This window comes from Pteronotus mesoamericanus, unplaced genomic scaffold (assembly GCF_021234165.1).
Source record: "Pteronotus mesoamericanus isolate MK-2021 breed Mesoamerican mustached bat unplaced genomic scaffold, CSHL_Meso_final contig_164, whole genome shotgun sequence".
NCBI lineage: Eukaryota > Metazoa > Chordata > Mammalia > Chiroptera > Mormoopidae > Pteronotus > Pteronotus mesoamericanus.
The window spans coordinates 3,586,787-3,611,091 of record NW_026555065.1 but is presented as its reverse complement, the minus strand read 5'-3'; the positions used below and the strand labels follow the sequence as shown (position 1 = coordinate 3,611,091).

General features: G+C 49.8%; 1 protein-coding gene across 4 annotated transcripts; it reads left to right on the top strand.

Moving 5' to 3' along the window:
* Window positions 1-2,341: 2,341 nt before the first annotated feature.
* SLC24A1 (solute carrier family 24 member 1) lies at window positions 2,342-23,073 on the top strand. 4 transcript variants are annotated; one of them, XM_054565264.1, is made up of 10 exons: window positions 2,342-4,231; window positions 9,797-9,850; window positions 11,151-11,256; window positions 15,183-15,263; window positions 16,264-16,355; window positions 19,155-19,308; window positions 19,498-19,883; window positions 20,641-20,730; window positions 21,616-21,782; window positions 22,695-23,073. In XM_054565264.1, the coding sequence occupies exons 1-10, from the start codon at window positions 2,342-2,344 to the stop codon at window positions 22,942-22,944; spliced, it is 3,270 nt and encodes a 1,089-aa protein (XP_054421239.1). In that variant the 3' UTR covers window positions 22,945-23,073. The 4 variants fall into 4 exon arrangements, with proteins under 4 accessions (XP_054421239.1, XP_054421240.1, XP_054421241.1 ...); XM_054565265.1 differs by lacking the exon at window positions 9,797-9,850; XM_054565266.1 differs by lacking the exon at window positions 20,641-20,730.
* The last annotated feature ends 1,232 nt before the right edge of the window (window positions 23,074-24,305 follow it).

The window sequence follows — 24,305 nt, the reverse complement described above, 5'->3', positions numbered from 1 at the left end:
TTCATAGCAAAACTGAGCAGATGTTCTCTCATTTAAAATTTTGATTCTCACATCCACCCTACAAATAGGTAGAACGGGTATTATTATCTCCACATTTACAATTAGATTACATTTAGAATCACACAGTAGCAAAAGAGGTCTTCTGATCTCTTAAGCCCCAGGCACTTTGCCTTGGTTCCCACAGAGCGAAAATTCTGAATCTTTCCTTCCCATAAGCATGGAAACCCCAGACCGCCTCTCATTCCTGGAGCTTAGAAGCAAGTTTGAGAAGTTCCCCCAGTTCCCCCCCCGCCGCTGGCAGGGGCCATGAAAGCCCATTTGTGTCCCTGGTGGAAGGTGCACCCTCTTAGTCTCTGGCAGAGGCTCCAGGACCCAGAACTTGTACAAGGCCCCGGTAAGCTTCTTAGAGGTGGCATTAGCAGGGATTGGCTCTTCTTCCTCTGAGTTGCCCTTCACACCCGACCCTGCCTTGAATTAGGATCCATAGGAGAGCTGGGGGCAGGAGAATGGGGCGTTTCCTGCTGTCCAGCCTCAGACCCACTTTTTGAGACTCTGGATTTTGACAAGTTTTCAGAACGGAGAAGACACCCAGATGTCCAGGTTTGAAGGTAAATGATGTGCTTAGCTAGGACAGATCAGCTGGGATGCCAGCTCAGCTCCGTGACATAACACAGGCACACCAGAAAGAGGGAGACCCTCTGAAGTTTCTTTAGGAGATCCCATGTGTTGAGTTTATGGCAAGGGACAGGGTGGATGGGGAGACGGTGGAAAGACAGTTATAGGGATCAAGGACAAAGAAGGAAAATCAGTTATTCTGTAGTTCTCCTTTTGCTTGTCCCTCTTCTGCTTTTTAAGACAATTGCATTTGCATCTCTAGTGTGGGACACTGGAAAGATTGGGGCATTAGAAGGCTCGCCTGCACTGCTACTCACTAGCTCTGTGACACTGAGAAAGTCACACCTCTCTGGACCTCAGTTTCTTACCAAACACGAAGAGTTACACTAAACAGTGTTAGTAACTCCTACCTTTCACCACCTCAGATTCTATGGGTTACTCATCTCACTTCTAACAGGCTACTTCATATGCAAAACTGATCATTTCTAGTTACTGTTTTGTAATAATCTGTGGACCTGGATTAGAGATTTAATGGATATTTACTTGGGCTGGGCCTCCATACCCTTCTTTGTAAACTGAGCATTCTTTGAGGGCCTTTCCTAGTCTTTCCTCCTGCATCCTTATGTAAAATAGCCCTTATGTAGCACTTGATTCTGTACAGCGCTTTCCACAGACCTTACGTGTTTTACTCTCCCACCGTTCCTATGACATAGGTATTGCTATTGCTATTTACATAGCTAGATGTTACTACTGCTGTTCGTTCTATCAAATTGAATTAAATAAAAAATATGAAATCTATATAATAAAAAGGTTAAATGGTTAAACTGAACAATAATATATACTGAAAAGTAAGTCTCCTTTCGACCGGGACCTTTAGTTTTCCTTCTCCAGATGTCCTTCCAGAGATCAGCTTTAGCTTAATCAACATGTATGTTAGACCCATTTCACAGAGGGGGCATTGAGGCTCAGCCCGCCCAGGGTGACACAGCTGGCAGGCAGCAGAGCTCGGAATCCAGGCCTTTGACTCCATTCTCCATGTTCTTCCCACTGCATCACACTGTGGGAACCTTCATGACACTAACTTTTAAACTTTGTCCTCTTTGGATGACATGGTGGAATTGTTTTTAACTCAGTCTGAAAAAAATATGCAGAGTTTTGATGTCTCTGGTGCTATCTTCCACTATTGCCTCTTTTTGTCTAAAGCTTAAGACTGTGCCTTTTTACCTCCCTTGTGCCTTTGATAAGGGGAGATCTGTGGCCTGCAGCACCAGCCACCGATGACTGTGAGCTCCTGGCTATTCGGGCTTGGACGTGGGGAGGGCTGGCAGACCGTGGCGGACCCGGCCCAGGAACCTAGGCTGCTGGCATGCCTACCCAGCGCAGGGGCCCCTAGGTGCGCTTTTCCCCATGAGCAGGCATTGCTCCTTCAAGCAGGGGCAAGGGGAGTTTTGCTCCATCAGAAACAACTGTCTTCCACCACAAAGGGCCCTGCATGAATCGTTACCCTTTTCCAGATGAGGGTTTGGTGGATCCCAGCTCTCCTCTTAGTGGCAAATAATCTCTCTCTCTCTCTCTTTCTTTTCCCTCCTCTAGGTTTGTGGATACATCTTGGATGGGCTTCATGGAGAAGTCTTCCCTGATCATCACCCTGAATCCCAGAACAGCCTCCATCTTTCAGTGGACAACAGAATGCAAGGCCTTCTGTAACCCAGCATAACTGGCTATCATGGGGAAATTGATCAGGATGGGGACACAGGAAAGGCCGTTACTCCGGCCAAAACGGCTTCAATGGAGTCGCCTCCTCTTCCTACTGGGAATGTTGATCGTTGGTTCTACCTACCAACACCTGAGGAGCCCCCGGGGCCTCCCCTCGCCGTGGGCAGCAGTCTCTTCCCGACACCCTGTAAAACTGGCCAGCCGGGACCTTCCCGGCAATGAGATGATGACAGGGAGCAGTGCCCCGCCAAAAGCTAGCTCTCAGCTGGGGGGTGAGACACTGGCTCCCCGAGCCACAGTGGGCAAGGAGGAAGCCACGCCTGGCTTAACTGTGGAGAACACCCCCAATACACCCAGAAAAACAGCCAACATCTCTCCAACAATACTTAAGAATAACTATAGCCCAACAGCAGCAGGCACAGAAAGAGTGAAGGAAAACACCCCAACCAGACCAACAGGAGTACTGACTCACTACACCACAACTTCAGGCAGATCAGCAGCAGAGAATTATACCCCAACAACACCCAGGGGAGAAAGGAAGCACTACCCAACTCAAGCCAGAGGGAAAGTGAAAAAATACACCCCATCCCCACATGGGAGAACAGTGAACTCTGTCCCATCCACATTCATGACAGTGGCAAGAAGCCATAGGATCACCCCCAGAACAACAGTGAAAGACAGTGAACCTACAGCAACCTACAGGACATTGGTGACCAGCCCCTCCGAGGGAATAGTGGAGGAAACCACCCCAACTACTCTCAAGGGAATAATTGATAACACCCCAACTTTCTTGAGAAATGACATAGAAACAAACATCTTGACTTCTCCTAGGAGTATGGTGGAAAAGAACACCCTGACCACCCCCAGAAGAACGGACAATAACAGCTCAACCAACCCTTGGGGCTTAGTGGGAAAGAACAGCCTGACGACTTCCCAGAGAACGGTCTTAGAGCACACTGCAGCCATCTCTGAGGGGCAAGTGACGATTAGCACCATGACAGGAAGCAGCCCAGCAGCAACCAAAGCCTCTACTGCTGCTTGGAGGGTTAGGAATCCCTCATCCAGAACCAGTGCACCAACCATTGGAATATCCTTAGCGACCTGGGGGCTGGTGAAGAAACCTTCCCCAGCATCCAGCACCTCAGCAATACCCAGCGTCCAGGCAAATCCGACCACCCAGGTTCGTCATTGTGTGGTCATGGAGCCAGTTCCAGCCATGCCCTCTACCCACTCCCCCCGCCTGACAACGGCCCCGCTCCCAGAGGTGCCCAGTCCCAGTCCTTCAGCGCTGCCCTCTAGCCAGCCAGACCACCACCCCAAGGCAGAGTACCCCCGAGACCTGTTCAGCTTGGAGGAGCGGCGGCAGGGCTGGGTGATCCTGCACATCTTTGGCATGATATACGTGTTTGTGGCCTTGGCCATTGTGTGTGACGAGTACTTTGTCCCAGCCCTGGGTGTCATCACAGACAAGCTGCAGATCTCTGAGGATGTGGCAGGAGCCACGTTCATGGCTGCTGGAGGCTCTGCCCCTGAGCTCTTCACCTCCCTCATCGGCGTCTTCATCTCCCACAGCAACGTGGGCATCGGCACCATCGTGGGCTCTGCTGTGTTCAACATCCTCTTTGTCATCGGCACCTGTGCCCTCTTCTCCCGGGAGATCCTCAACCTCACCTGGTGGCCCTTGTTCCGTGATGTCTCCTTCTACATCCTTGACCTGATGATGCTCATTCTCTTCTTCCTGGACAGCCTCATTGTCTGGTGGGAGAGCCTGGTGCTACTGCTGGCCTACGCCCTTTATGTGCTCGCCATGAAGTGGAACAAGAAGCTTGAGCTTTGGATGAAGGAGCAGCTCAGCAGGAGGCCAGTGGCCAAGGTCATGGCCCTAGAGGACTTCATCAAGGTAAGAACAGGCTAGTTCAGAGTTCTCTAGCCCCTTTGGGGCAAAAGGGTGTGGGAAAGCCCAGGACTGAAAAATGGAAAGTACTGGGTCAGACACCTCAAGGGATGGGTGCTATGGTTCCCCTGCTATTCATTCAACATTTAGAGGCCTATTCTCTGCCAGGCAATTATGCTGCTGGGGCCTTTGCCAAGAGCGGCCTTGGCTCAGTCCCCAGTCATCCTATAAAATGGTTAGTATTATGATCCTCCATTACCAGGGGAAGAAACTGAGGCCTAATGAAATCAAACCAGCCATGTTCAAAATCACACAGCAAATAGGTGGTGGAGTCAGGATTTGAACCCAGCTTGGTCTGACTGGGTCTTTGGAAATGGCATTTCAGCTGGGCTTTGGAAAATGTCCAAAGAGATATCAGGCAGGGAAAAGTGATAGTCTCTTCCATGTGCATGGTGTTTAGGGTTTTTATCTAGCACTCTCATTTTCATTTAATCTTATTTATTCACATTCTAGACTAGAAGGGTCTGGTGGCTTGGATGGGGTCTGAGAAGAAGGAGGGAGGATATTTTTTGGCTTTGTTTTGCTTTTAAAATAGTGGAGATGAGCGCTCCACTGATCCACTGACAAGCAGTCCTGAGTGCGGAGCCCTCTCTCTGTGCTGACAGGAGACCGGGTGCCAGGAGCACTGGCTCTGGGGCTTTCTCCTGCCCCAAGAAATTCTCTGTTCCCATGAGGGACTTTTCTACAAAATTCACTGCATGATTCAATAACTTGGAAGATTAAATTGGGGAAGTGATCTCTGAAAATTCATCTCAAAGTTTAGTTTATTCCTTGAGACTCCAAAGTGAGGGCGCCCTGGGGAACACAGACCCCATTTCTCTCCTGCTCCTAAAGGTCGAGTTTGGGCAAAGGTTAGCTCATCGCCTGCCTGATTCAGGCCTCAGAGAAGCCTCTGGTGTGAGTAAAATTTTGCGAGCGAAGAGTGTAAGGATTTAACTACTTAATCCCAAGCAGTTTTGATGAGTGGGCAGGATGGAGACCAAACTCAGAAACATGTCTGGGATTTACATGACGCAAAGGAGATAAAATACACTTCCTTTAGGATTTTTGAGATAATGTGGTGTTCTGGCTGGAGCACGGAACTGAGCATCAGGAAGCCTGGGTTCTACTCCAATTCTTCCTCTAACTCATTGTGTGACCTTGGACAGGTTCCTCCCCTTCTTTGGGGGAAATGACAAAGTCCAGCTAATCACCAAAAGGTCCTGTCTAGTTCTAACATTCATTCATAACGTCCTGTGTCCAAGTGAGGTCAATCCTGGCGGGCCCAGCACAATGGTCATTTGTCTGATCTGATCAATTGAGCTCCAAGGGCCTTAGCTGCAGATTGCCTCAGGAGAAATGTTCTGCCCAGGGTCACACAGGCCTGCAGGTTTCAGAACTGGAATCCAGTACCCTCGCCTTCCGTTCAGTTCTGTTTCCCAAGAGACTGCTGCTCCAGGAGCCAGACGCTTAAAGAGAAAGGAAGGCTCAGAGCGTCACATCACTCACTCTGAAGAAACAGGAGCCTCCCTCTAGTGAAGCTCCCAGGGTAGGCCTTGCTTGGGGTGGCCATGGAGCCTGGTACTCTCCTCTGAGAAGAGCATTTAATGCCTGGTACACATCAGGCCAGCAGTTTTCAAAATGTCTCTGACTTGCCTCTTAGTCCTTCATAGAAACTCTGTTTTTATTTAAACTCTACAAATTCTGAATTTGCCATTTTGTCAGAGCTAATCCACCAGAGCAAAGCTTGCCAAGGACATGAAGAATAATCATGATTTCAAAAGGGAATTTTCAGCCGACTTCAGAGACTTTCCAAGGGCTTTCATAGCAGCTGTTTGCCAACCAGTGACAGTGGTGCCTATTACAACTCTGTTGTTAGCTATTTGTTGAAACAGATCCAGGATGATTTTTAATTAACGGAATTATTTTTTTTTAAAAAGCAGGTTGAATTACTGGCTATACTTGAAAGCAACTCTATGTTTATTTAAAATTAAAAATCCATAGTTTGGACTTCCCAACACTAACTACTGTCTGCTAAAAATTAGTCCTAATTACTCAAGAACTCTACCTGTTCCGAATGAGCTCGCATTCTATTTCTATTGGACAGAGCTGGACTGGATGTAAGCGGCAGGCTGGTGTGTGCCCAGGAAGGAGTCTAGGTGCCCTTCTGAGGACAGTGAGCTCCTGGGATGCGGGGCGGCAGGGCGGGGGGGACGGGGAGGGCATGATGTGCTTTGCTCCAAAAATCACTGGCTGAGGGGTGGAAAATGAACCGGAAGAACAGATCAGAATTCAGGAGTTGTTGCAGGACTGTAGGCAGGAAAGTGGAAAGATGAAGGCAAATCTGAGGACCTTCATGAACTAGGTCTCACAGCTAATTGGATGTGAACTGCAAGGGAAGAGGAATTTGGGTAGACTTTTGGGTTTCCAGCCTAGACAGATGGGTGGATTAGGGTAGAAGACTGTACTCAGTGAGGCGATAAAGTGAAGGGTCCCCAACTAGAGTGTAACCTGGGTGAAGGCAGGACTCAGACCAGGGGTTCAATAAATATTTGTTGAATGATTGTTTTTAAAAATCAGACTAAAATGTGTGGTTGAGGAAATGTGTCAGAGCTATGTGTCTAGAAGGGGAGCGGTCATTGGTTAATTGCTACATCAGTGGGTGATGGAAACTGAAAATCTGGAGGACAAGCCCCCTGAGGGGCCACCATGTGTCCTCCCCAGGTGCCTATGAATAGCTAGCTGCCAGGGATCCATTGCTCATTCTCAGCAAGAAGATCCATCACAGGTGCTGGGGGTGTGGCAGGCATGAAGACATCCTCTTCAGTTTCCTCAGCCTCTTTGCTAATTTTCATGAAAAAGGAAAAGCGATGTGGTGAGGTGGGAGAGGAGGAAGAATGGTGTGGTGTGAGAGGTGGATGTGGGAATGCGTTTGCAACAAGGACACATTCTGAGAGCACCTATTGCTGGTACTGCACCCATAAATGGACCCTCAGCCACACCCAAATGTAGACAAACATTCTCATCCATTTACCTCAATAATTTGAAACAGAGCCACGAGGGAATGTAGATTTGACCTCATTTTCTTATTATGCTTGGGAAAAGAAATGTGATTTAGTGAAAACAACAACAACAATGAAAACCTAGAATGGATATTAAGAGATTGGGATTGTCACTCTCTTTGTGAGTGCAAGTCACAGAATAGTTCTGCCTCTGTTTTCTCATCTATTATAATAGCAATAATAACACTAGTCTTGTTTATTTCATGGAATTGGTAGTATTGAATGAGAAAATGGATGTGAAGGGTTTCGGAAAGTTAGAAGTGCATACTGAGGTTAGACATGTGTGCAATGAACAACGAACCCACTGAGAAGTGTTTGGGCTTGAATAAATCTGAATTGCAGAGAAATCAGCAGGCGTGGGCATCATGGGACAAAAGTGTGTCTCTCCTGCCCCCCTGTGGACAGAACCAGCCATCCTCAAGCGTGTCCTGGCTCCTCCTCATTCTTTGCCTCCAAGGACTCATTGGATGAAGGCGGGGTATGGTACTAGGGACATGGCCGGGACAGTGGGGGTCAGTGTTGTAGACTCCAGTATCCCAGTAAACTTACAGGTACATTGGGAAAGAGTCAGGGGCTTTGTTTAGAAAATCCACAGTGCCCCCCTTCATATTTGTTATTTCTCTTCTGTTACACTCATTTGTGAGGCAAAAATGTTAACCACTACACCACGGGAACAAGACTCTTTAATTCATTTGTATATTTGCTCATTTGTTCATTCATTTGTTCACTCATTCATACATTCACTTGGCATGTATCCAAGCATTCAAACCTCCCCCATCCTTCAAAACTTACCCAAATTTTACCTATTTCAGGAAGCCTTCTTTGTCCATTGCAGCACAGCACCTTTATCTATCCCTCTCATTTCTTGAAACACATTCTGATTTTTCATGTGTCTGTGTTATCATTTGCTCTAATTCCTTTCTGGACATACAGTCCATGTCCTAGAACATCTTTGTATCCCTACAGCACAGCACCATGTAAACAAGCAGGTGCTTAGGAAATGAGAGCTAAATGAGTAGACGTACTGGTTGGACGAATGAGTGAGTGGCCCTGGCTTAGGCAGTGTTTCCTATGTTTTCTGAGCTGAACAGAGAAGGGAGTGCAGCAATTCCAGTTCTAGTTCTGGCCAAGGAGGTTGGTGGGGTGGGAGAAGCGATGCGAAGGTGAAGACATCACTGGGGGCAGCCGTTAGTGACCCTGCTGCCTGAAGATGGCGCTGGAGGCCAGTTGGGAGTATCTACTCACCTTTGTGTGCACCCACTGTGCACAAGACACTATGCCACAGTTTAGGGGAACAGAGATGACTGTATCATAAGTTCATCATGTGGCCAAGAAAATAAGGAATCTACCTGGGTACACAACTCATAGATGTGAAAAGCTAAACAGTAAATTTTTTTTTTAAGTTCAAATGGCAGTAAATGCAAAGTGCAAGCTAGTGGGTCAGACAGTACATACTGTGGGCTTAATCGGCCTTCATCTTGACGTTCCAGGGCTGTCCCACTTCCCAGTGACTGCCCTGCAGCTTCCCCAGGACATTAGCACTTATTTGTTTACAGAGCCAAGTTTTGGTACCACAAAAAAAGCTTTTTAGGACCTGTAGATTAGAGTGAGCTAAAGTGATGGTGAGGTGGAAAAAATTCACGCTGGCCCTGGCCAGGTGGCTCAGTTGGTTGGAGCATTATCCAATGCACCAAAAGATTGTGGGTTTGATTCCAGTCAGAGCACATACCTAGGTTGCAGGTTCGATTCCCGGTAGTGTCAGATACGAGAGGCAACTGATCGATGTTTCGCTTTCACGTTGATATTTCTCTTTCTCCCCGCACCCCTTTTACCCTCTCTAAAAATCAATAAACTTGTCCTTGGGTAAGCATTAGAAAAATAAAAAAGAATTTACCCTGAATATTCTGAAAATTTGGCAGAGTTATGGAGAGGGCATGTTAGGCAGAAGGAAAGTCATAAACAAGGGGATAGAAGTTGGAATAGATTAGTTATATTTAGAGGACAGTTCATTCATTTAACAAATATTTATGGAGCCCTTGCAGTGTTCATGCTGGACACACAAGGTGAATGAAATAGGCAGTCTGCCTTCAAGATGCTAGAGGGCAATAAATTTGTTTGCATGTTTGCTAACATACAACTAACACAAATGAAGTGAGGAAAGTGTTATGAAGGAAAAGAATAGAAGTCTATAAAGGGGAATTGGACGGGCACCCCATGGTAAGGATTTCAAGGTGAGTGGTGGGGATGGTCCGTCTGAGGAACTGAAAGCCAGGTGGTATCATTGGACCATAGTGAGCGGCACATTTGAGTGGGAACGATGTGTGCAGGCTGAAGCTGGGCTGTGGGAGGCCAGGTCATCTCTGGGTGTGTTTCTGTGTCCCAACCTGAGGGCTTCCTGGACAGAGAGGGAAGCAGGGAGAAAGAGTGAGGATCTCTCCAAACGTCTTGTGACTCCTGTCCCTGTTTGCAGCCAGGTGATGGGGCAGTTGCGGTGGATGAGCTGCAGGATAACAAGAAGCTGAAGGTGGGTGCCATGTGGGGTCTGCCAGCGAGGGCACTGCGGGGTCTCAGAGGACAGCCTCACTCAGGGCCCTGGGGTCTTGATGCTGGCGATCCTGGGCGGGGCTCTGGCCTGGGAAGCTCCTGGGAGTGCCGCCGGGGTGAGCCAGGCACAGAGTGGGCTCCTTTGCCGGGCACCCTCAGCCCCAGGTGGCCTTGGAGGAGGTGCTGGTTTGGGAGCTAGCATGTCACTGCTCACTTTGCCACTAGGCCACTGTGTGAGCTGGGGCCTCAGACTCTGCATCTGCAAAAGGACTGGACTAGATGAACTCACGTCCAACTTTACAGCCCCGAGATGCCATGATTGACCAAAAGCCTAATTACCTGTGGCTTTGGAACGCCCAGACGAGGAGACCATCAGAGGGCCATGGGGGGTAGGGGAGTCTGAAGTTTCTGAAGAACTGTCTTAGCTGCCTTTGGCCTCTGGGGTATTTGGGAAGAAGTACGGGGACCTTACAGAGAGGCTGGGTCTGAGTGAAATCTCCCCCATCCAAAGAAAATCCCTGGGCCTGTTGTAAAGTACTGTGTCACCGCAGCCACTAGATGGCAGAAGAATTCAAAGCCAGAGGGATGGGGAAGGTGAAAGTGGGGGCGGATGGGGTGGACAGAGGGGCTGAACAAGCGTTTGTCTTTGGATGTTCCTTTGTAAATCTATGTGTGTCACTGTGAATGAGTGTGTGTCACCTCTGCACTTATAGATGCGCGTATGTGTGTGCCTGTGACAGTTCTTGAGCACGTGGGTAAAAAAAAAAAAAATTGAATTGGGAGTCAGAAGACCTGGGTGCTAGTTTTCACTTTCATTTGTATCCCACATGAACTCGTTGAGTTTTTCTTTCCTTTTCTGGAGAAGGGGATCACAGCCTTTCTTATCTCGTGGGGCAATGATAAAGCCCCACGGTGCTGTCTGCGGACTGTGAAGGCCCGTCTGTGTGGTGTGTGGGAGAGTGTGTGCTTCTGTGAGGGTGCATGTGGGGGATGGACAAGCCCTCAGTGATGTGCTGTCCTCAGTACACATTGTCTACTGCTCCCTGTTGGGACCTCAGGGAGTTATTCGTATGTAGAGTGAGTCAGTCATGGAAGCATTGAAGGGAGGCTGAGAAAGAACATAACGTAACTCTCTTAGTTGAGGTGCAGGATGAAGGAGGCCCAGTGCTTTCGTGCTGATCTCTCCGGGAGGGAGGCAGGGCTCAGGGAATCCCTCGAGTGGCCCCTCCCCTGGCTCGGGCAGGGCCCCACTGAGGCCTGTGCTGCTCTCTCCTGCTCAGCTCACCTCCGTGCTGACCCGAGGGAGCAGCTCAGCCTCTCTGCACAACAGCACCATCCGCAGCACCATCTACCGGCTCATGCTCCACAGCCTGGACCTGGGGGAAGGTAAGCAAGGCCTCCCCAGACCTGCGTGGTCTCCCTGCGCCTTTCTGCAGCTGGACAACAGCTGGGACCTGCAAAACTGAGAGGCAGTGGGTGGGCTGAACGCAGGAGAGGGAACAGAGTGTTAACAGAGAAGAGTGGTGGTAGTCCGGCTGGGGGGGCCGGGCAGAGACGAAGACATGGAACACCCTAGAGAGGAGGGGCCCCAAGGAGCCCAGGCCCTCAGGAATCCATATCCCACCATGCCCCTGCCTCTCTGTCCTCTCTTATAAAATGATGCGGTTCACCTGCAGTTAGTGAGGCCATGAGTGTCATGTACCCTGCATGGGTCTACGTGGGGGGCTGTCCTCAGTATCTTCCATGCATGGCCCACCACCCACAAGTTGACTCCTGTGTCCCACAGAGTCTCCTGCCAAGCAGCTTCGCTCAGGTCGACTGGCCAGGGTCACTTCTGGGAGAACCTCCTATAGGTGCCAGAAGCGGTGATGGTGCCTCCCTTTGCTCTGTAATTAGCTCTGGTGTCCTAGAAAGACTGCTAACACTCCCCCTGACCAGGAATCCCAAAGGACATCCTGGGAGCTGCCAGGACCACTTCTGGGGGCGCTGAGGGTCCAGAGTGCAGTGGTGGGCTGATGTCCAACTTGACAAATGACTGAGGCGGCTGAGACTCACCATCCATCTTACCAATACCTGTCTTCTGGCCTCCTTCCCCAAAGAACTTCCCCCAACGTTATTCTCAGGCCCCCAGAGGCTCCCCTCAGGTAAGCACCTGCGCTCCCCGAGCTCCTCCATCTCTGGGGCTCTGGTGCAGAGGTAGGAGCGCGGGCAGGCGGCCCTTCAAGGGAAGGGGGGCCTTTGGGCAGAAGCCAAGGGATCGGAGTTGCAGTTGGGCAGGAGGGCTGCCAACTGAGCCGTATGTGACACTAGAGATTGACCTTTGAGCCCCAGGGAGAACCCTGACTCAACCCTTTCTGGTTCCAGGACAAATTTGGGGGGCTCAGAATTTCCTCAGGCCCTTAAGTATTTTCTTCAGACATATTGGAATTTTGAGTGTTTAAAAGGAGTATATTGTACTGTGAAAAGCAGAGTCAAAGACAAGACGATCAAACCTTCCCTAGAAAATCCTCAGGGTGAGCCCGGGCAGACACTGAGAGCCCATCCACAGGCGTCATCTCCAGAGACACGGGACCGCTGGGTTCTGGGAGGGAGTCCGCAGCCGCCGGCAGAGTGCGTGTTATTGGTGCTGCTGCGCCGTGAAGGAAGCCGAGTCTCTGGGTTATGCTTGACCATTCCTCAGGGAGTCACCGACTCTGGCCAAGTCTTCACGATAAAGACTCCTCAATGGGACCAAAGGGCCCCCTGCCCGGGCCACTTCCGCGACCAACAGCCGCCAGCTGGCCTACTTGTCCTAACAGGATTATGTGATGTCCAGGCCAGGCCGAGGTCAGAGGAGATTGGTACTAAGGGGATGATCCGCCACGCAGAGAGCTGAGAGGCTGTGTGAGGAAACGCGCTCTTGGGGGCACCAGTGACTGTCATCCTGGGGAAGATAGTCGTGCTTGGTCATTGTGTATGTGTGTGGCATGGAATGGCCCTCACTGCGAATGATCGCCGACATGCTCAGTGAAGCCAGCCCTGATCTACACCCCGAGACTCCATGGGCGGGGGGTGCGCTGGGACCGCACAGGGCTGTAATGTAGGCCTTTGTTCCCAAGGCTTTCCAGATACGTGGTGGTGTTTCCATAGGCGGCTTCCAAATGGCTGTCCAGATGTTTCCGCCCTTCTCAGGTGTTCCCGCTCTTCCACAGAGCTGATCTGCGGGCTGAACTCTCACTCTGTGAAGGCGCTTTACCTCTCCAGGGTCCGGTGGTCCCATGCCTCTTCTGATGTTTTTACTGGGATAAGTGTGCGTGCGCATGTATGTGTGTGTGTGTGTGTGTGTGTGTGTGTGTGTGAGAGAGAGAGAGAGAGAGAGAGAGAGACACTGCCCTGTAGCTGATCTGCTTTCCTTGGTGGCATGAGAAGTGGGAGGGTAGGGTGTGTGAGGAGGGATGGAAAGGAAGGAGGGGAACTTGGTTTTCTTGCCAGTCCCTCCAGTCAGCAGCAGACATTCTCAGCATCAGGACTGAAACCAGAGGAGCCGTCTGGCTCAACACAAATGCCAGTGCTTGATCAGCGCCAAGGGGGCGCTGGGCTTGCCTGGGTGAAGGAGGCCCTGGAGCACCTGCTTCCTGACATCTCACTTCTGACAAGGACCTCCTGGGCAGGCCCGCCAGCACACTTCGGGGGACCACACACACATGCCAGAGTGGCAGCCCTGCAGGACGGTGGAGCCTGTTGCCAGAGGCAACGCGGCTGACCATACTCTGAGAGTTTAGGAGACAGGTTGGGAGGAGGAAGTTCCAGGCGTGGTTATGTTTCCTGCCCATCCTAGACCCGGGCAGAGTCTGGTCCACCCACCTTCCCAGGCTGCACCTACTCACCCCTCTGGATCCTGGACGAGAGGATGTTCAGGGTGTAACCCAAACCCTCTGGAATGTGGTGCCGCATGACGGCAGGCTCCGTGGGACAGCCGCTCTTAGCTACTGTCGTTAATTCCTCGTGATTGTCATGGCTAAAACTGGTGTTGTGCTTCCTAGGTGCCTAGCACGGTTTTAAGCAAGTTCATGTATAAGTTCACTTATTCCTTCAACAACCCGGTCAGATTTTACAGCTGAAGAATCTGAGGTACAGGCAGGTTAAGGAATCACCCAGCTCGGTCCACAGCCAGCAAGTGGCAGAACTAGGATTCAAATCCAGGCTGGCTGGTTCCAGGTTCTGAGCTAAGATAATAATGCTTAATTGCAGCAATTAAAGTATTTTATTTATTTTTGCCTCATGGGTCCCCATGTGGTTGCTCTGAGTCCATCGTGGTATAGCCTCCTTAGAGGAGGGACACTGGGGCTTAGGGAGGGCACCCAGGCTCCCCCAGGTCACCGGTGTTCACAGGGCAGGGCCAGCATGGAGTCCAGAAGAGACTCCATGGCAGCGCTTTGTTCTGTCATCTGTACCGTGACCCTCACTACCGTACACACAGACTACACAGCTGTGAGGAGGACCCCCAGGGCCCCTGCACCTCAGTCCCTGTGCCTCCCACCTGAAATTACACCTGTAAAGCACCTCGCCTGTTTCCTGCAACACAGTCACTTTGAAAGAGAGTTGCCCTCCCCACTTTTCCTGCCTGGAAATCACCCTTGTGTGCACAGTGCTCTGTGGGCCTTCAGTAAAGCCTGTGCGCAGGCACCGGGAGGGAGGCCCTGCTTGGGTTCCAGAGGTCTGGTGTGGCAGGGAGCTTGGTGGGCAGCTATTTGCCCTGCCCCACTGCAGAGGGAAGGCTCGTGAGCATGGCTACCAGCGGTGCCCCTGGAGTTATAGTGAAGCTTCTGGTGGATTTATAGAAAGTAAGCTGCATAGGACCTTACAGATAATCTAGCCTAAGGGTGGCAAAAACATCTCCCTGTTGTCGTTTCCACATCCCCTGCCCATTGCAGACATCCCCAACCAATCGCGGCACTCTTTCACCAAGCGTGGGCGGGGATTCTCCTCAATTCCACACTTAAGCAGCCATCAGTTGGGCTCGCAAAGGAAATAAATCCTATGTGGTGCCTTCATGGCCAACCACAGTATTCTACCAGAAAAGAAATAGGCCTAGATGGAGAAGGGACTTGCCCAAGGTCGCAGCCAGTCAGTGACAATGCAGAGAATTTAAAACAAAAGTTCGGGAACTGAGCACCATGACGAGCCTAGCAGGACTAGAATCCAGATGCCGTAACTCCCAGGCCAGCCCTTTCCCTCCCACTCAGCTGCTCTGGCTGCTGGCTGACCAGCCTGACTGGAAGGGTGTGGAAGGGATGCTTTGGCCCCAGATGTGTTTCCTTTTTCGTTCGCAGCCCGCTCCTCCAAGAACAAGGACGAGGAGAGCTTGAGTCAGGAGGCCAAGCCTCAGGCCAAAGCGGAGAGCAAACCAGAAGGTGAGAGGATGGCGAGACCTGTGGGTTTTCTCCTGCCACCTGCCTCCCTCCTGTCCACCAGGGGCTGAGGCAGGCCTCTTGGCCTCTCTGAGACAGGCAGCTGGAGTGAGGACCTGGTGCTGCACGGCACTTTGCCGTCCTCGATGTCCCCCGTCCCGAGCGGGGGCAGTCCTGCGCAGCTCCCTCTGTACTCCCTTTAGAAGGGGCAGGCAAGGCTAGGAGGACGGTTGTTGACCTCCCACTTCTTTGTTGCAAATTAGACTCTATTTCTTCTATTTCTTTTTCCTGCCGTGTTTACACAAGGATAGTTCTGCTAGGAGTTGGTCTGCGACCAGCAGCCCCAGTGAAGAAAGGCCAGGGGTCTTGTGACACAGAAGTCCAGTGTCTGTGTGGCAGCTGGGGCAGGGAGAGTGAGACAGCCACTGCCCTGTGGGCGCTGCATGGCACACCAGCCCGCCTGTGTGCCCAGTAACCCTGGGGGGCGGGTAGAGCAGCGGTCATTGTTCCCATTCTATAGACAAGGGAGACTCAGAAAGATCAAGTGACTTGCCCGAAGCCACACAGCCAAGAATAGAGAGCCTGTCCCCAAACTCAGCTCTCCAGACTTTTCAAGACTTCCTAGCTGCTGTCTTTGGCATCATTAGGGTCCTGTCCAAGCGGTTGGTAGGGGGAAAGGCCAGACCCTTAGGGTGGGGCTTGGCCCTCTTTCTGCTCCAGCTGCCTCAGCTGTTCACAGGATCCTTGGCCACACTGGCCAGGGTGGGAATGCCTGTGAATACAGGGGGAGCAGGATGGCTCCCTCTCATCTGTACATATCTCCGTGGATGGGACAATCACTGTTCACATCGCATCATTTTCCTTTTCCTGTTAACAAGACTTCTCCCTTCTGAGACCGTGAAGGGGACAAGTCCAATAGCCCTGAAGCCACTCACGTCAGTCTCTGCCAGCCGCTCTCAAAACCCGGCATTCTTCTGACCTATCCCATGTTTATCCTTTAAAGAGGAGGGGCCAGCAGAGCTCCCTGCGGTCACGGTCACACCAGCCCCTGCTCCAGACGTCAAGGGCAATCAGGAGGAGGATCCTGGTGGTCAGGTAGGCACAAGCCTCATCTCAGGTGGAAGAATTTGAGAGGCCCAGGGAAGGACTTGCTGACCCAGATCCTTCCTCCCTGAGGGCCTGAAAGGCTGTTCGAGGTTCATTCCTCGAGGTTAGGGGTCTGTCAGCACCTAAGGCATAGCGAGACCAGTCAGCTCGACATGCCGGGGGAGGGTGGCTGGGTCACCTTGGCCTTGTCCTGCCACTGCTGTCTTCACAGCCTCACCGCCTTTCACCATGCAGCGGCCGAACTGGGCCTCTTGTCTCCATGCCTCCCCCCCTCTGGGCCTTGGTCCACAGGGCTTCCATCCCTAGAATGCCTTTTCCCTCCCTCCCCATCTCCTCGGCTCCCTCCAGGCCAGTGCAAATGGCTCTTCCACCATATGCCTTCCCTGATCCCGCCCCCCCCCTTCTCGCTGCCTTCCTTGTACTCTATTTATGAGTCTCTTAGTTCCCCTGCTAGGTGGCGAGGTTCCTGAAGGTGGAATCCAATTCTGAGTCATCTCTGTCTCCACCGCAGGGAGAAACTCAGAGCACACAGCTGTGTCCAATAAGGGTTGAGTGGCTGGTAATAAATAAGCATTCGGTTTGCAAATTCCATTGTTGTTTTTTTGTTTTATTTTGTTGTTTATTTTTAATTTGACACCCAGAAGCTCTCAATTATATCACACCCTTGAGCCGGCAGATTTGGGTTTGGTGCCTAAGATATCTTCATGGCGCTCTGAGTGTCCCGAGTGGGCCCATGATAGCCAGCTCAACGCCAAGGGATTAAGAGGAACCCCAGGCCAGGAAGTGAATGAAGCTGGGTGTCACCAGAAGCCGGACCTAGGTCTGAGAAGGTGTCCATGACCCTGGTGGCCTCCCACTTCATCTCCTGCTCTCCCTCATGCCCCCTTCTCCCTATGAGGCTCTGTCACTCGGCCTCTCCTGGCAGCCTGGCCCCATTGGCTTCCTTATTAGCATGCACAACCCTAAACCGCCACCCCAGTCTCCAGTCTACAGGGGGTCAGACAGTGACTGGCTCCTGGTCATGGGGGAGAGAGAGTTTGTTCAAACCAGGTCACAGGCAGGGATCCGGCCTGTGTCCAATCAGCTGTGTCGGGGGCTGGGGCGGTGCTTTGACTTCAACGCGGGAGAGGGGACTAGAGGGGCGACAGTTCTTAGAGAAGAGGGTACAGGCTGGGCAGATACTCCCGTACCTGTCGATTTAAATGACTCATCATCTTCTCCAGGGACCCTGCCTTTCCTGACAGGGCTGGGGAGGGAGGGCAGGAATGATCTCAGACTAAAATCTTCTCACTCTTCCTTCCCAGTTCAAAGCAAAGCTTCATAAATATTAATATTTGACTTCCTCAGGGGTTCTAACCCTGGTTGCACATTAGAATAATGTGGGGGAAACATTAAAATATGCCCAAGCCCCACCTTCCATCTCCTAAACCAGAATATCTGGGGTGGGGCCTTGGGCATGAATGTTTTTAAAGCCTCCTGGTGGTTTTAGCGTGCACCAGTGTTGAGAATCCCTGAGTGCCCTTGGGAGTTGGCTGTGCCATGAAGTTTGTTACACAAAACACACTCCACGAGCACACAGTCCAGGTCATTTATCCAAGGGGCTGGACCAGCATGTTGTTATAGATTGGCTCAGAGCCCGATCTGAGGGATCTCAGAATCCATGGCTTTGGAGTGTGTGGAGTCAGTCCATGGTTCCCAAACACTCGTCTGCAGGGGGACCTATTGGGAGCACTTGTGGGCATGTTAAAGTAGATCTCTGGCTTCTGCTCCCAGATTCTAATTTAGTCAGTTCAGGTGGGGCAAGGAGATGTGCAATTCTAATAAGCGCCCTACACTCTGAGTTTTGGCAACCAAACTTCATTTGGCCCTGGCATTTGCAAAACAGGGAAGGTTAGTGGTTAAGAGGCAGAGTTAGACTATCTGTATTTAAATCCCAACTTCATCTCTTATAAACTGTTTGGACCATGGGCAAGTCATTCAACTATTCTGTACCCTAGTTTCTCCATCTATCAGATGGGTTTAATTCTGTCTATATCATAAATTAATTGCTTCATGAAACATAGTAACTGCTAGCTATTATTATTATTATACCACTAAGCATGGTGCCTGACACATAAAATCCCTCAAAAAGTAGGCTTTATCATCATTTTATACATAGGAGGTAATATAACAGTTTAGGAGCTTAGTGGACACAGCAATGTGATGTAACCCCCAAAAGATATCATGCAACATTAACAGACGCATAGTATCTAACACAAGGGAGGTGATAATCCTATTAAATTCAGTGCAGTGTTCTCTGTTCAGTTTTAGAAGCCTCCTTATGGGGTATTAGCTAATTAGACCGAGTTCACCAAGATGAGGATGAGGCTCTCGGCCGTTATACGGGGGAATGACAGAGGGACCTGGGTACCTTTAATGTGGGGGAGAGAACTGTCTCATGGAAACATGATTAGCTCTGTTCTGTGTGTCTCCAGAGTAAACCCATACACAGAGGGTAGCTCCTTGGTATAAATATGGACTTCAAACCGATCAGAGTTGCCCAAGATGACAGAGCTGATTTAGGTGGTGACTCTCTATCTCTGGAAATGATCAAATAAAGACCAAACGACCACTGGGTAGGAATGTTGCGAAGGGAATCTTGGTGAATAATTGCACTAGTTTTCACCTCATACTCAAGTCTCAGATACATTCTGAGAGAAGGACAACAACAAAAATAATAGGAAGAAACTGGGAAGGAAAACAAGCCAAGAAGTTACTGCTTGTTCATCTGTCGGCTCTGCCTTGCAGGAAGGAGCTGCGGCTGGAGCTGAGAGCACAGGTGAAACGGCAGGCGGAGAGGGAGGCGCTCCTGGTGAAGGTGAAAATGGAGCGCAAGGTGGAGGTGAAACTCAGCTAGAAGGCGAAGGTGAACTTGAAGCAGAAGGAAAAGGAGATTACGAAGGTGGAGGTGAAAAACCAGCAGAAAGAAAAGGAAAGCAAGGTGAAGGCGAACTCCAAGCAGAAGAAGATGGTGAAGTGAGAGGGGAAGAAACTGAAGAGCAGGCAGTCAATGCTGAAAATCAAGGTGGAGCCAAAAATGGTGAGGAACGTACAGACGGTGAAGGGGGAGGTGATGGGGGTGACAGTGAAGATGAGGAGAAGGGTAGTGAAGTCCGAGAAGAAACCAAAGGAAATGATGAAGGTGCAGGCGAACTCCAAGCAGAAGATGATGGCAAAATGAAAGGTGACGAAGGTGGAATTGAAGAGCAGGAAGTCGATGCTGAAAATCAAGGTGAAGCCAAAAGTGATGAGAAAGGTACAGACGGTGAAGGGGGAGGTGATGGAGGTGACAGTGAAGATGAGGAAGAAGAGGAGGATGAGGAAGAGGAAGAGGATGAGGAAGGAGAGGAAGAGGAAGAAAATGAGGAGCCTTTGTCCCTGGAGTGGCCCGAGACCCGGCATAAGCAGGCCGTTTACCTCTTCCTCCTGCCCATTGTGTTCCCGCTGTGGCTGACGGTGCCCGACGTCCGGAGGCTGGTGAGTTTGCCCGGCCAAGCCCAGGCTGTCTGGCCCCGGGGAGGCTGGGAGGTGTCCAGGCATCCCACCCGAGGGGCTGGGAGGCAGGGTCCATCAGCCTGGCGGGACTCAACCGCAGGGAGGATCTGGGCTAGAATCTGCAGCTCTGGCGGCGGGCGGGAGGGCACTATGCACCTGGGGGACAGACCGATGGGCTCGGGAGGCCCTAGAATGTGCTCATTTCCACCACTATAAGCAGTGCGAACTTGTCACTCCTTGACTCCTATCTCAGTGCCCTGATTTTAATATAGGAATGATGCCACCACACCCCTCCACATTTCACAGGGTTACTGGGAAAACCCAGGGTGATAAGTGCCATTTCTTCCCAGCATTCCTAGTTATAGGAAAGAGCTGACTAGCTTCCCCCCGCCCCCATGCAAAGGCAGTCCATATTCCATGTCTGGGTCTGGAGAGGGGTGGGGCAGAAAGAGTTTGCAGAAGCCAAATTAAATGCCTAGATTGGTCTGGTTCTGGGGCAAGCAAATAGCTCTCTTCAGTTTGATGGCTGCTCAAACTGATGGCTCCCTACTGGCTGGACTCCCCTGTATGCCACCAAGTCCGTCCAGGCCTGCTGTCCCAAGGGCCTTCCTGGAAACAGATTTCAGCTCAAACATCTCTAGATCCTCTCCACCATTCCTCTGGCAGACGTCATCACCGATTCTGGGGCCAAAGACCTCTTGCCCCTGCAACTTCTCTTTCTTTTTATACTTTCAAACAGGAGTCTAGGAAGTTTTTTGTTTTCACTTTCCTGGGATCCATCATGTGGATAGCCACCTTCTCATACCTCATGGTGTGGTGGGCTCACCAGGTGAGTGAATGGCAGGCACTAAACCCTGTATCAGCAAGCCCCAAAGACACTTTGTTCCTTCAGGATCAATTTCTAGTACCTAGGGGATGGATCCTCAGATCAAGTGAGTTTGTAGTTTCTACCTTGCTACAGGCAGACTTTTTATTTCAGTGAATGTAGTGCTTTTCAAGTGTGGCTCTTCTGTCTTATATTCACACTGTAGCGCAGAAGGCCCTTCAGTCTGCTCTGACCACCCACAGTCCCTGCTTTCTCCCTCACGCGTCTCCCACTGCTCTCCAGCTGGCGAATCGGACACAGGCGTGAAAGCAAGCTCAGTTTGGCCTCCTCTCTGGCATTTTAATCATCTTCCTCTGTGTGCCCATGGCTTTTCTGTTCCACCTGGAATACTGCACTTAGCACAGAGCTGTAGTCATTGTCTACAGCTTTTCTCCTTCCCTAGACTGAGAGGAGGCCAACGTTGTACTGCTCAGACTTCTCTCTCCGGCCTCAGTTCCCTGCATATAGCAAGGTGTCCATGGTCCCAGAAAGGAAAATGTGACATGAACAGATCTATGGAGGGGCAGTTCTTCTAGAAGAGTTCTTTAGAAGTTGTTTGAATGACAGTGACAGGTGACAGGTAACAGTCTAGGTCAACTGTTAGTCCAAGCTAGACAAGAGCAGAGTTATTTCCTAAAGCCTTGAGCAGGGGCCCCGCTCTCTCTCTCTGTGGGATCTCCGCAGCTGCCAGCTCCGCCATCGCCCTACCTCCCCCAGGCCAAGGGCCTGTGCCGAGCTCCATGGGAGCTGCTGGGTTTGCACAAAGCACAATAGCGTGCGGCGGGTGCTTTGAGGAGCCTCGGATTTTCCACCTGTGTCACCATGGTTTCTTATTACTCTGTTTACTAGGTTGGTGAAACAATAGGGATTTCTGAAGAGATTATGGGTCTGACGATCCTAGCGGCAGGCACATCAATTCCTGACCTCATCACCAGTGTGATTGTTGCTCGGAAAGGCCTGGGAGACATGGCCGTGTCAAGTTCTGTGGGCAGCAACATATTTGATATCACCGTCGGGTGAGTGGCAAAGCTGTTTTCTAAGGCACATTAAGTAAGACCGGAAAACCTTCTGTTGTCTCTCTTTACTGGTTTTCTGCTTCATTCATTATACATGGAATAAAAGGGCATTTATATTATTAGTTGCTATAAGGCAATAAAGTATCCTCCCTCCATTCATCACAGCCAGATGAGATAATAGAACTAAAATGCTGCCTGGAACTTATAGATGAATTGAAAAATGAAGTCCCATTAAATTCCATTACCAAATACGGTCAAATGCTCTGCTCACTGACCTGCAAGGTGCTGGACGCGGGGTTGGCACGATGACTCATTTTCACTTCCTGATACCCCAGCTCCTTTGCATTTGGGTTCCCGCCAGCTCTAAAAGCATTTTGTATGAATAAGCAAATGCTGCATCCTCCCGCACCCATTCCCTCACTCACCTGGTTTATTTTCATTTCCCCAGTCATGCACTGGACTTGAGTGGTGGCTTTGGTTTCGCTATTTTGAATTTGTTTATGTGTATGTACAGTTGGGGCAGAGGAAGGGCATGGGGGAGTCCTGATCACTTAAGAATTTAAAGAAATGTTATCCTGAGCGGGACCTTATCCTAAGAATTGAGAGATGAGAGTCACATGTCCACAGATCTGGGTTAATCATGCAGAAGTGATTTAGTATGAAGAAAAAACGCTCAGACAGACCCAGAAAACTTCAGTTTTAGTCTAGACTCTCTGTTACTAGCTGTGAGTCCAAGTGCATGTAATTTAATTTTCTTAGTATCCTCATCTGTGAAGTGGGACTAATATTTGCTGCTCTATTTCACCGATTTTTTTGTGTGCGTGGTAAAATACTTGCTTCGTAAATAGTAAACTACAGTTTAAGCATGTTTTCTACATGAAGAATACTCACATTATTTTTTCAATCTTGCAGCCTGCCAGTTCCCTGGTTGCTTTTCTCTCTCATCAATGGACTACAGCCTGTTCCAGTCAGCAGCAATGGCTTGTTTTGTGCAATCGTTCTGCTTTTTCTCATGCTCCTGTTTGTGATCTCTTCAATTGCATCGTGCAAATGGAGAATGAACAAGATCCTGGGCTTCACAATGTTCCTCCTTTACTTTATATTCCTGATAATCAGTGTGATGTTAGAAGATCGAGTCATATCCTGTCCTGTATCCGTCTGAGTCAGTCACTGCTGCTCAAAATGGACATGGATCAGAAAACCATGTCCGAAGTTATTGTACCTCTTGTTACATTTATGAAAGAAGGAACATGATCAGGGAGAGTGAACTGAGAAGCTGAGAGCCTCTGGTGTGAATGTGATACAGGAGTGGAGTTTACAGTCAGAAACACCTGCAGCTCATTGTACACTATGAATCTCACCTCCGGAGGGGTGGAGTTCCTACTCCTGACTGATACAGACAGCTGTCACATGGAGACCAGGAGGACCCTTGGAGTCAAGAGGGTACTATATGACATAATCGGGGTGAGGGTTGGAACAGGTACGGTAAGACAAGCTCCCATGCTCACAGTTCCCGGATCATTCAAGGGCTGCTGATCCAAAAGATGCAGATGTGGTCTGTTATCTGACCCTCCTGGCTCCCACCTCAAGCACATGCTGCAATGTGCTGTCTCCTCCTTTTTCTGTTCAAAAACATGAGGTTCTATCAGGTTTGTAATCATCACCAGTTCAGTTATGGGGGATTTTAAAGAGCTAAGGCTATAGGAAAAAATGAAGTATAACAGGAATCAATTATCATGAGTAAAGCGTGTACCAATGTTTTATAGCTTAAAAGGACGTTAGCTCTTACTGCATTTCTGAAAAGTGAAATTAAAATAAGTAACCCAGGAAATTAAAATTTGCAACTTGCCCTTGATTTGGAAGGCATGGATATTAGGAAAAGAAAACTACTCTAAGGGCTATTTAAAAATATGTACTTATTAGAAAATCCAAGTTAGTGTTGTCCCCATCAAGTGGTCACCTTGAGGGATTAGACGTTTAACACAGCTGCACTGGCTCTGCCTCTCCAGCATATTCTCACCAACAGTGACATCTGCTCCTAGTGAGCGAGAAGGTAAAGAGTTCAAAGTCAGGAGAGGCCAGGTTGGTTTATAAAATAAGAGACCCAGTGGGGCAATGTGACACTTGTATGGTAACCTAGATAGTGTAAGAAACAAGACTGATTTTTCGTGTGGCTTACAAGCGGATGTTAAGGCAATTACAAAGGAGAAATCCCCAAAATGCTTAGCACAATGGCAACACAGTGAGAAAGAAAGTATCACTACTTCCAAGGTAGCTAGTGTAAAGGACAACTTGTTTTCAAAATTGTGTGGTTATTTAAACATTTCATGCGGCATTTGAAGTGCTTGTATATTAAATACCACCACTTGCTGCTTTTACTAGCATCGAGTTAAGGGACACATTAGAAATGAAACAGTTCTATGTCCCTGGTTTCGGAGCAAAGGGAGCTGAAAGTGAATATAGATTAATCTGTACTTACAAACACAAGAGAGGATTCACTGAAGATTAGAAGATAGTAGGGCA